We start from the raw sequence: 12,003 nt of genomic DNA on the forward strand, positions 1-12,003 counted from the left end.
AAAAAGGTTTTTCCTTTAGCACCAAGAACAGACTAGGAATAGCAATGTTTAAGCTTCCTTGGAGTCTTCATTTGCTCTATAAGGAGTTCCCACTTGCCTCTGCTTTCAGCTGTAGCCATTGCAGCTGCCCCCCCCCCAAGTCCTCTCCTCTGTCAGATTTCTGCCTATTAATTCACATGTGACTTGAGCTGGATCCATTTTGTAGACTGCTTTCAAACGCAGCTTCAGTTAGTTTCATTCCTTCCCACAGGACCAAACCTGGACTGTATTGCTGTTGGGGCACAGTTTTCATTCAAAACCATTACTTCTGGTCCCGCAATCCTGGCCTTTCCCCGTTCTTCCAAGCCAGTCCCCAACCCACTCCCATCTTGGGCCCAGAGCTGTCGCTCAGAGTCCTACTGAGAAAAGTCGTCCCCGCTACACTATCTTTGCTTCAGCCAACAAGAGAGAGGCTGGAGGCGTTCTAAGCCATCTTCCAGAACCTCTTGGAACTTTCCGGAACATGCCGCCATTTTGTGCCTTCACGGCGCATCCCCAAAAGCAGGAGGGAAAAGCTCACACAATGGGTTGGAGTGCAAAGGCCGAGGAAACGCTAAGAAGTGGGAGGGGCATGAGAAACCAACTTTCCAAGTATTTGAGCCTTCTTGAGGCAATAGCCAATTGACGGGATTGGTGGCGACGCCTCCATTTTCCTCTCACATCGGCCAGCCCATCTGACGTCCAGTTCTGTCCGCAGCAACTGAGCTGGAAGGTGGGTAAGGAGGTCTTTCCTACAAAACCCACCATGGTTCCCACCTGCGAGACGTGCACTATAGCTCGTCGTCAGAGGTTATCAGCACCCTCTTCTCGATGTTCTTGCTCTTCTTGATGTGTTGGCCATCGGCTTTGGGCTCCATGTGCCCGTTCTGCCCTGGATAGCCAGCCTCTTGCATGGACTGCTGTGTGTACTGCTGGTACGCTGGGGAGAAGTTGTGAATGGCATCCTGGACGATGTCCTGGGGGCTCATGGTCTCCTTCAGACCACTGGAGATGCTCTGCATCGGGGCAAGGTTCGCTGGGAGCAAGAGGAAGACATGAGAGAAGTGTAATCATGTAAACATGCCTACAACTAATCCAGAATACAACAGCTAGACGGGTGACTGGGAGTGGCCGCCAAGATCACATAACACCGGTCCTGAAAGACCTGCATTGGCTCCCAGAATGTATCCGAGCACAGTTAAAAGTGTTGGTGCTGACCTTTAAAGCCGTAAATGGCCTTGGCCCAGTAGACCTGAAGGAGTGTCTTCACCTCCATCGTTCAGCCCGGACACAGGTCCAGCACCAAGGGCCTTCTGGCGGTTCCCTCACTGCAAGAAGCGGAGTTACAGGGAACCAGGCAGAGGGCCCTCTGTGGAACACCCTCCCATCGGATGTATCGGAAATAAACAACTATCTGACCTTCAGAAGACATCTGAAGGAAGCCCTGTTTAGGGAAGGGTTGAGTTACAGGTAGGTAGCCGTGTTGGTCTGCCATAGTCAAAAAAAAAAAAAAAAAAAATTCCTTCCAGTAGCACCTTAGAGACCAACTAAGTTTGTTCTTGGTATGAGCTTTGGTTACTCTCTGCTCATCTGATTCCACCTCCCATCTCCCTGTACACCTAAAGCAGGCCTTCCCAAACTTGGGTCTCCAGCTGTTTTTGGACTACAACTCCCATCATCCACAGCTATCAGGACTAGTGGCCAGGGGTGATGGGAACTGTAGTCCCAAAACAGCTGGAGGCCCAAGTTTGGGAAGGCCTGACTTAAGGCAACCTCGTTCACCCTGGTGCTGTCCAGATGTTTTAAGGCTGCATAAGCCCCAGCCAGTATGGGAGATGCGGCCTCAAACATCAGGATGGCATCAGGTGGCAGAAGGCTAGCTTCAGAGGAAGACAACCTTGTTCAGAACACTCACATGTCGCACTCTCCTTCTTCTCCCTGTACACCTGGCAGGTGAAGGCGTATCGGAGGGCGATGGCAGCAAACAGCATTTCGATGCAGATTATGAAGTTCTGGTAGCCGGCTGCTACCGTCCCAGCTCCCACCGTGTTCCCATCGATGATCTGAACCTCTGGGATCACCCCGCATTTCTCCAGGATAGCCAGCAACATCCCTGTGCAAAGGGAATATTTGAATGAATGAATATACTTTATTCGGTCACAGACCAGCATAAAACAAGATATTTGCATTTATAAAAACAATGTAAAAAATATATATGTTTAAATGGGTACTCATTACATGATGAGGGCATATTCAACATATCCAGCCCGACTTAAACCATGTCCTTAAAATCATTGATTAAACATAGATATAACTAATAAAATTTAGACTCGGGTATCGGTTCTATGAGATAGGCTACTAAAATATAGATCCAACAATATTTTAGGCCACTATTTAAAGTTGATTTGCATCACAGACCATCTTTCGACGTATATCTATCAAGGCTGCACAGAATCTGGCGAAAGCGTAAGTGATTTCTGGGCTTTCATCCTGTAATAGCAATGAGATATTATGTTGTTCTGAAAGCCCAGGAGACTTATCTAAAATGGGTTGGATAAACCTTGCTCGGACGTCCGTATAATACTTGCAGTAGAGGAAGACATGTTCTAATGTTTCCTGCTGCCCCACACCAATATTTGTAAATTTATCACCGACCCAAGCATTAGGTGGCTTGTCAGGTCCTGTTGGCGCATGTGGGTTTCCCACAGGTCCACAGAGCAGTTCTGCACATCACCAGGATCTCGTGAGGTACATCAATTTGCCACCAGGGCGTTAGCCAGAGGTGTACCTAGGCTCCCTTGTACCCTTGGCAAGGAGCTGTATTTCTGCCTCCCCCCCCCCATCCCTTGCACCTGCCTTAAACCCCTTGAGAGCTACTGCCCGTCAGTGTAGATTTGATTTTTAATTATTGGATTGTATTATTTAATTTGTGTGCCGCTTAATATATGGAAAGACACATCACTTGGGAAGACAGGTGAACTAATGACAGTGTACTGGAAGAAGCAAAGGTCACCAGTGTCAAAGCAATGATTCTTCAACATCAACTTCGTTGGACTGGTCATGTTGTGCGGATGCCTGATGATCGTCTTCCAAAGCAGCTACTGTATTTTTCGCTCCATAAGACGCACTTTTTCCTCCTAAAAAGTAAGGGGAAATATCTGTGCGTCTTATGGATCGAATGGTGGTCCCTGGAGCTGAATTGCCCGGGCCAAAGGAGGATCATGCTTTTTATTTTACAAAGAGAAAAGGGGGTGTTGAAAGGACCCCGCTCAGCAGCTGATCAGCAAGAGATTGGGAGAGAGATAAGAGTCCCGGCTCCCTTTCGCCCCCCCCTCTTGCCCAGGCCTCCATTCTTGAATGTGCTGCAGAGGGAGGTTGTTTGTTTCCCCAGCAACATGTGACTGGCTGATTAGATTATCTGTCTGGAAACTGTAGAAAAGGCTCCCTTTCCTTTAGAAGCTGCAGATATGTGAGCTGAACCCCATAAAAACGGGGCTTTTCCTTTTTGCTTTCCCCCCTTTGCAAAAAAAGCTGCAAAACTTTTAGATGATCCTCAAAAAAAACCTTCGTTCCTATTCCACCCCTTCCTCTAAAGAGATTACTTGAGAAACTTCATGGCCAAGTGGGGATTCGAACCCTGACCTGCTGGGTCCCAGCCCAAACCCTCTGAATGTTTACACGGCGCTGGCTCTCCCCCAGATCCAGCTCAGTCGGAAGAGAAGAGATGCTGCCGCTCAAGGGGACGGAAAGACCGAAACCCACCTTGCCAAAAAGAGAGGAAGATGACTGCCTTGATGGTGAGGAATTTAAGGACCGGCTCAAAGGGTCGCAGGAGCTCCATGGTGGCGAAATAGAAGAGGAACAGAGCATAGAGAGCCAGGCTGACGGAGAAGTTGTAGATAATGGTGATGTAGAGGTAGCCACTGTGGATGCTGGGAAGCATAAAACACACACGGAGATAGCAAGTGTCAGACAATAATTGCATTCAGATCCCTCTCCTTTCTCCAAGGCACTTAAGGGACTGTGCTTGGTTCCATCCTGCTTCTTGTTTAACCCCCTCAACAATTTAAGAAGCTGGAACATGTGCAGAGGAGGGCGACCAAGATGATCAAGGGTCTGGAAACCAAGCCTGATGAGGAACAGTCGAGAGGAATTGGGAAGAGACTCATAGAATTGGAAGAGACCACAAGGGCCATCCAGTCCAACCCCCTGCCAAGCAGGAAACACCATCAAAGCATTCCTGACAGATGGCTGTCAAGCCTCCGCTTGAAGACCTCCAAAGAAGGAGACTCCACCACACTCCTGGTAGCAAATTCCACTGCCGAACAGCTCTTCACTGTCAGGAAGTTCTTCCTAATGTTTAGGTGGAATCTTCTTTCTTGTAGTCTGAATCCATTGCTCCGTGTCCGCTTCTCTGGAGCAGCAGAAAACAACCTTTCTCCCTCCTCTATATGACATCTTCTTATATATTTGAACATGGCTATCATATCACCCCTTAACCTTCTCTTCTCCAGGCTAAACATACCCAGCTCCCTAAGCCGTTCCTCATAAGTCATCGTTTCCAGGCCTTTGACCATTTTGGTTGCCCTCCTCTGGACATGTTCCAGCTTGTCAGTATCCTTCTTGAACTGTGGTGCCCAGAACTGGACAAAGTACTCCAGGTGAGGTCTGACCAGAGCGGAATACAGTGGTACTATTACTTGCCTTGATCTAGACGCTATACTCCTATTGATGCAGCCAAGAATTGCATTGGCTTTTTTAGCTGCTGCATCACACTGTTGACTCATGTCAAGTTTGTGGTCTACCAAGACTCCTAGATCCTTTCACATGTACTGCTCTCAAGCCAGGTGTCACCCATCCTGTATTTGTGCCTTTCATTTTTTTTTTTTTTTTTTTATTTTTTGCCCAAGTGTAGTACTTTGCATTTATCCCTGTTAAAATTCATCTTGTTTGCTTTGGCCCAGTTCTCTAATCTGTTAAGGTCATTTTGAAGTGTGATCCTGTCCTCTGGGGTATTAGCCACCCCTCCCAATTTGTGTCATCTGCAAACTTGATCAAGATGCCCTCAAGCCCATCATCCAAGTCATTGATAAGATGTTGAGTAAGACTGGGCCCAAGACAGAACCCTGTGGCACCCCACTAGTCACTTCTCTCCAGGAAGTAGAGGAGCCGTTAATGAGCACCGAGAGGAGATGTGATAGCCCTTTTCCAATTTTTTAAGGCTTGTCACATGGAATATGGATTCAAGCTACAAGAAAGGAGATTCAACCTGCTGTAGCTCCTTTTGACAAAGAGGTCCACAATCACTCTTCATTGTGGATGCAGCAGGAGAAAGCCACACAGTTTCGTGAAATGTAATCAAATCACGGCCATTTGCATTCCTCTCTCGCGGCAGTTTAGCAGCTTTTAATCATTCAAATTTTTCGGTGGGTCAGCCAAGCGAGAATGGTTTGTTGCTTAATTTTTAAAAAGAAATGTGTTGCTTCCAGCTGCTTTATTCACGCAAATTTCAATTGCCTTTTACAGAAAGCTGCCTGGAGCTTTTCCTCTTCCAAGGAAAACTGTCAAGGCGTTGAACCACCCCAGACCATAATAACCACCCGCCCTTGCCCTGCACCCTCCCTTCTCCTCACTTGAAGTCGCCGTCATTGTACTTCCCAAAGGCTTGCAGGATGATGGTGATGATAGCCATCAGGGGCTTCACAATGCAGAACTGCAGCGTTGCCTAGATAGATGGAACAGTCACAGCTGAAGCACATTAAGGCAGTGAAAATGTGTTACAGTCACACACTTCCTACCACCAGAGGCAACTTGTGTGCATTTAAGTTGTGTGCACTTATCTTTACGTGTGTGGCAAATTAAAATAAAATAAAGGGGGGGCGCGAGGGGCAGGCATCCAGGGTAAAAGAACCTTTGGCAATCCCACCCACCACTGAACCCAGTGTGTTTTGACTATAAATTATGGCTTTAGATCAGGGGTCAAGCAACCTTTTTCAGCCGTGGGCCGGTCCACCGTTCCTCAGACCATGTGGGGGGACCGGACTATATTTTTTTGGGGGGGGGGATGAACGAATTCCTATGCCCCACAAATAACCCAGAGATGCATTTTAAATAAAAGCACACATTCTACTGGTGTAAAAACACCAGGCAGGCCCCACGAATAACCCAGAGATGCATTTTAAATAAAAGCACACATTCTACTGGTGTAAAAACACCAGGCAGGCCACACAAATAACCCAGAGATGCATTTTAAATAAAAGCACACATTCTACTCGTGTAAAAACACCAGGCAGGCCACACAAATAACCCAGAGATGCATTTTAAAAAACATGCTGATTTCCGGACCGTCCTTGGGCCAGACTGAGAACGCGATTGTGCCACATCTGGCCCACAGGCCTTAGGTTGCCTACCCCTGCTTTAGGTGCTATGCCCAGAACATAACCCCGCTTAAATTGAGAGCTGCCTGTATACTGAACACTCGCATAGACCCATCGGAACAGATGCTCCTGAGCCACTGCGTTCGTATCTGAAATAAAATGAATCCAAACAGTGAAGACGAGACTTTGAGCATTTTGGTCCCTGGAGCCCTTTAGTTTATGTGGTTTTCACTCCCAAAGGCAATCTGCCAGGCTTTGGAATACTAGTAACTGGCAATCATCATCTGGGCCGCGATCAAAAGATGAGAAACTGGTTTACTATTATTCAAGTCTCAAACCGATGGCACAAATAAATTCAAAAGAGACAAGGGGAGGAATGAATCATTTGTTCAGTTATCAATGAGAAGTTAATTTTGTCCAGAACCTTTTCACCTTGGGGCATCCCCACCATATATGCCTATAGGTCCCAGTATCCTGGCACTATCTGTTTCTATTTCTTGTCCACCCGTTCTCTGAAATTTCCCCCCTAAGTACAGTCATACCTCGGGTTACGACCGCTTCAGGTTGCGAAAAGTATGCAGCCAGAGTGACACTTTTGTGCATGCGCGAAACACGCAGCAAAACCCGGAAGTGTAAAGTGCGAACAGCACCCTGGAACGGATCGTGTCCGCAACCAGAGGTACCACTGTATTATGTGTTGGTTGTTGTTGTTGTTTTGCACATCTGTAGAAACAAGAACAACAACCATGCTTGCACATAGCTTCCAAGAGAGGATAAATGCTTTCTATCTAAGGAAAATCATTAAAACCTTTGCTGCAAGATGAGGCAAGGCTGTTCTTTTTTCACTCTTTCTCCCTCTCTCTCTTTTTGCATTTGCCACAAGAGAATAACATAGCTTGCTCCTGGAAAGGTACAGTCAAACCTCGGTTCCCGAACGCCTCTGTTTTGGAACCTTTTGGCTCCTAAACGCCGGAAGTAACTGCTCCGGTTTTCAAATTATTTTCTGAATCCAAACGGCTTCTGAGCCGTGGTCTTCATTTCTTTCCATTGTCTTTGCAGCCAACCATTGATCCTCGGTTTTTGAACTTTTCGGAAGCCGAGCAGTCTTCCGGAACGGATTAAAAGTTTGAAAACCGAGGTTCCACTGTGTTATTTTCATCAGAGATGAAAAATGTCCAGCTGCAGCTATAGGCAGTGCCTCTCCTGTGATCCTCACCTGCTTGCAGAATCTGAGGAATCCAATCGAATAGGACACCCCCTGTAAACAGCACGTTCCATAGAGGCAGCTAGACCTAGGAAAAGATAAGACAAGCCCCCATCAATTCAGGCTAGGAGCTCCAAGGGTTCGCTGCAGGGGGACACTCTTAACTAATGGGGAGCAGCGGATAGTTCCACATTAGCAGCCTAATATGGCGCTGTGGGTTAAACCACAGAGTCTAGGGCTTGCTGATCAGAAGGTCGGCGGTTCGAATCCCTGCGACAGGGTGAGCTCCTGTTGCTCGGTCCCAGTTCCTGCCCACCTAGCAGTTTTGAAAGCACGTCAAAGTGCAAGTAGATAAATAGGTACTGCTCTGGCGGGAATCATAGAATCATAGAGTTGGAAGAGACCACAAGGGCCATCCAGTCCAACCCCCTGCCAAGCAGGAAACACCATCAAAGCATTCCTGACAGATGGCTGTCAAGTCTCCGCTTAAAGACCTCCAAAGAAGGAGACTCCACCACACTCCTTGATAGCAAATTCCACTGCCGAACAGCTCTCACTGTCAGGAAGTTCTACCTAATGTTTAGGTGGAATCTTCTTTCTTGTAGTTTGAAGAAGGTAAACAGAAGGTAAACGGCATTTCCGTGGACTGCTCTGGTTCGCCAGAAGCAGCTTTGTCATGCTGCCCACATGACCCGGATGCTGTACGCCAGCTCCCTCGGCCAATAAAGCGAGATGAGCGCCGCAACCCCAGAGTCGTCTGCGACGGGACCTAATGGGTCAGGGGTCCCTTTACTTTTATGGCAACTTACACAATGGGTTTCCCTCTGATTTCAGCCATGATGGTGCTCTCCCCTCCAAGGTACTCAAAGCAAAGGCTCAAAAAGCTGTAGATTACGAAGGCTGAAACAGGGAAGGAGAGAGAACGGCAGTTAAAAACAGTCCACCCTACAATTTATCTATATTTATTTACCACTGTTCATGAAAAGTATACCAGAGTGGTTTGCAACAGCCATACATAAAGCCACACAGTAAAAACCATATAAAAATTAGAGATCAGCTAACCTATCATGGAAAGATTGCCTGCATAAGCCTGACAGAATAGGAACGTTTTCAGCAGGTGTTTAAAGGATGAAACAAAAGCCGCCCCTTTGAAATTCTATTGGCAGACTGAAGACTGTGAAACTCATGGGCAATGCAAAAAAATCGGTTAGCACGGCCTGCAACGAGATGTTGCAGTGTGAGGTCTTCCCTGTTTAGCATTCCAGCTGCTGCATACCCTCTCAGAGCCTTGCCATTGTCAGTCCACATTACATATCCACGAAGCAAACTCTGTCCTCGCTGGAATTTCTCCCTTTCCTTTAGTTCCCCTCCCCATACCAAAAAAGTCCTTTTGACTCTGCTATGCATGGCCAAACTTACAAGGTCCCCACCCCATTTCTTGCTCCTCAGAAAGGAAGGAAGGCTTCCTTAGTTGTTGCCGCTGCATCAAAGAGCTGAAACATATCTTGGCGACAACACTGGCGCTAGCCAGTTGATGCCGTCCGCAGTTGACTTTTGTTGGAAGCTTGCAGAAAAGGTAATTTATGTTGAGAGAAAGGAGGATTTGCAAAGCTCAGTCCTGGAGAGGAAGTGGTGAACCCGATAAGGGCACTGCCAATGCTCTAGATGTGCCTGTCCTCACACACAGTGTTTCTGAGGCACACACAGAACGTCTTGTGCAATTCACCACAGAAGTGTTTCTCGGAACAGAAATGAACTCCTTGCTCCTGAACTTTATTGCAAAAGAAACCCAGCCGTTTCAACATGCACAGGCCGCTCAGAACCGAACAGCCCTGCGCGCGCCGTTTTGCTGCATGCGGTTGGCAACGGTGCAAAATCAGCCCGCCGCAGAACGAGCCCTCGACCCGCCCACGTTCCTAGGCCGAATCGCAAAACCCGGCTCACCTTCGTAGCAGTCGCGCACCGAGTCAAAATACACGTAGTACTGGTGGCTGCCTATCAGCAAAAGGCTGAGCCACGAGTCGAAGGCGTAGATGGGCACGATGAACAGGATACGGATGATGTAGCGCTGCTCGTTGGGGATGGTGTAGCTTTTCAGGTGCAAGAAGATCTGGAAGAAAAGGAGCGGGGAAGGCTGTGGGAAGGAGGACATCTACTCCAGAGAAACACAAAGAGAGCAAGCTTCTCCCATCATCAGCCGTCAGCCACAAAATTCAAATTCAAATTTATTGCGGCTATAAGCCCATAAAAACATAAAATATGGAATATATGACATAAAGTTACAGCAAACCATAGACCCTGGAGTCATAGGGAAACAAACCACAGCACAAATACAAGTTTTAAAATTGCAACCAGGGAGCAGAAAACAAAAGTATTAGTGGTCGTGTAGTTGGCCACAGCGCCTTTTTTGAGATATGACAGAGTTTAGAAACCTTGCCACCTGCAAGGTTGTATAGGAGTCATTGTCTTGCAGGAGTAAGGCAAGGTGTGACTCAGCTGGTGCACCTGTAAGTTTCTGAGTTATTGGTCTTAGTAATTTTGCCCGAGCCTCACTATGCAGGGAACAGATAAAGATTATATGATGGAGAGATTCCGTCGACTTTTTATCACAATCACAAAAGGCGGAAACTAGGCCCTTGGAAAATCTATGTCTCAGGACATTAGAAGGAAAAACATTAAACCTCGCTTTGGTGAAAGCGAATCGGTGCCCAGCAGTGGAGAGGGAGGATAGGTATAGAGGGACATGATGTATTGGATTAACTCCAAAATTCCGAGGCGAGCAGACACCCCCACCCAGCATATGGTCAGCCACACCGTCTGAGACCGATGGGAGTTGGGAGTCTGCAACCTCCAGAGGCATCCCTGGTGTGGACAACACCGAGCTAGGCACACCTATCATCAGACTTGGCAAAAGGCCATTTCCAATGTTCTTTTGTTAATCAGCCTCGTCTTTAGGACATGAGGGCTAGAATCTTGTTCTAAGCGCAAGCCTGCAGCTCATTGGAATGCAATGCACGAAATGCACTTGAAAACTAGCGTTAATACGCCCAGGAACCTCACCAAAGTGCTGGAGAGGATGCAACACCACAGGCACATACCTCCACATGTGGTGGGAGTGCCCCAAAATCCAAACATTCTGGACAACAACCACACGAGAAATATGCAAGATAACCAATCAAGTGCTAGAAATCACCCCAGAATTGGTCTTACTAAACATCTTCCAAGACAGTAATGCCCACGTACACCACAAAGAACTCATAACCCATCTACTCTCAGCAGCCAGAAACGTCATAATCAGACACTGGAAAGACCTGTCAAGAATAAGCATGGACCAATGGTACCAAGTAGTATGGGAAACAGCCGGGGACAAACGGAAGAAGACACCTTCACCCCGGTATGGTCCCCCTTCATCACACACACAGCCCAACAAGACAATGACCAAAATCTACCAACAGCATACAAATCAATATGGGTAACCTGACCAAAAACGCCCACCCACCCCACTCACACAGGAGACCAAAGACCACCACAGCCAACCACAAAAGAACAATCACGCCCCATGCCAACCCGAACCTCTCTCACCACTAAAGGAGCACAAGCGAACAACAGAGCACCTGCACAGACAACGCTGACACCAAACCCTAAACATATTAAGTAAAACAGAAACATTGTCACCCTACCCCACCCATCTCCCCATCCCACCCACCTCTCTCCCCCTTCTCTCCCTAATGTCTCAACAACAACAACCGATTTGTAAAAATGTTATATGGAAAAATACGAGAGAGACATTGCATTACCTTTGTAAATCAAGAAAATCTTTAATAAAAATGTTTTTTTTTAAAAAAAAAAATGCACTTGTAGTGCATGGAGAACATCCAAGGTTCAAACTCTGGCATCTCCGAGCAGAGTTGGGAGAGAACCTTGTCCATAACCCTGGAAAGCTGCTGCCAGTCAGTGTAAGCGATATTGAGCTCCATGGACCATGGGCCTGACTCAGTGTAAGGCAGCTTCCTTCGTTCCTAGGAATCATGCTTGGTAAGATCAGGAGGAGCCCATTTAAATTGCTGCGGCACCTTCCAAAAATAAAAAAAACTTAACACAAAGATGTGTCACTGTTAAGTGGTGTTTATTAAAAAAGGTCGTGTCTCTATACGTCAACCTTTCCCCCATTTGGTGCCCTCCTGACAATGCTTGCCCCCAACTTGTGTCTTCCCTTGGCATGCTGGGAGTTGTAGTCCAACATCATCCGGAGGGCATGAAGTTGGGGAAGGTGAACAACTGTAAAAAGCCCTGTTAAATTATTATTATTATTATTCTTATTACGAAATAAAATCAAAAATTCCTTCCAGTAGCTCCTTAGAGACCAACTAAGGTGCTACTGGAAGGATTTTTTTATTTTATTTT

The 12,003-nt window shown here is 47.0% G+C and overlaps 1 protein-coding gene across 1 annotated transcript in view; it reads right to left on the minus strand.

The window, feature by feature from the left end:
* The window catches only part of TMEM184A (transmembrane protein 184A), a 32,014-nt gene continuing 20,011 nt past the window's right edge, over positions 1–12,003 (minus strand). The window contains exons 4-10 of the mRNA XM_033167479.1: positions 9,544–9,709; positions 8,409–8,499; positions 7,612–7,687; positions 5,652–5,743; positions 3,781–3,950; positions 1,934–2,131; positions 1–1,054 (exon numbers count right to left, since the gene is read on the minus strand). Of these exons, the coding sequence (XP_033023370.1) occupies positions 810–1,054; positions 1,934–2,131; positions 3,781–3,950; positions 5,652–5,743; positions 7,612–7,687; positions 8,409–8,499; positions 9,544–9,709 (1,038 nt within the window). The 3' untranslated portion in view covers positions 1–809. The remainder of the gene's footprint in view (positions 1,055–1,933; positions 2,132–3,780; positions 3,951–5,651; positions 5,744–7,611; positions 7,688–8,408; positions 8,500–9,543; positions 9,710–12,003) is intronic.

The sequence above is a fragment of the Lacerta agilis genome, chromosome 13 (genome assembly GCF_009819535.1).
Source record: "Lacerta agilis isolate rLacAgi1 chromosome 13, rLacAgi1.pri, whole genome shotgun sequence".
NCBI lineage: Eukaryota > Metazoa > Chordata > Lepidosauria > Squamata > Lacertidae > Lacerta > Lacerta agilis.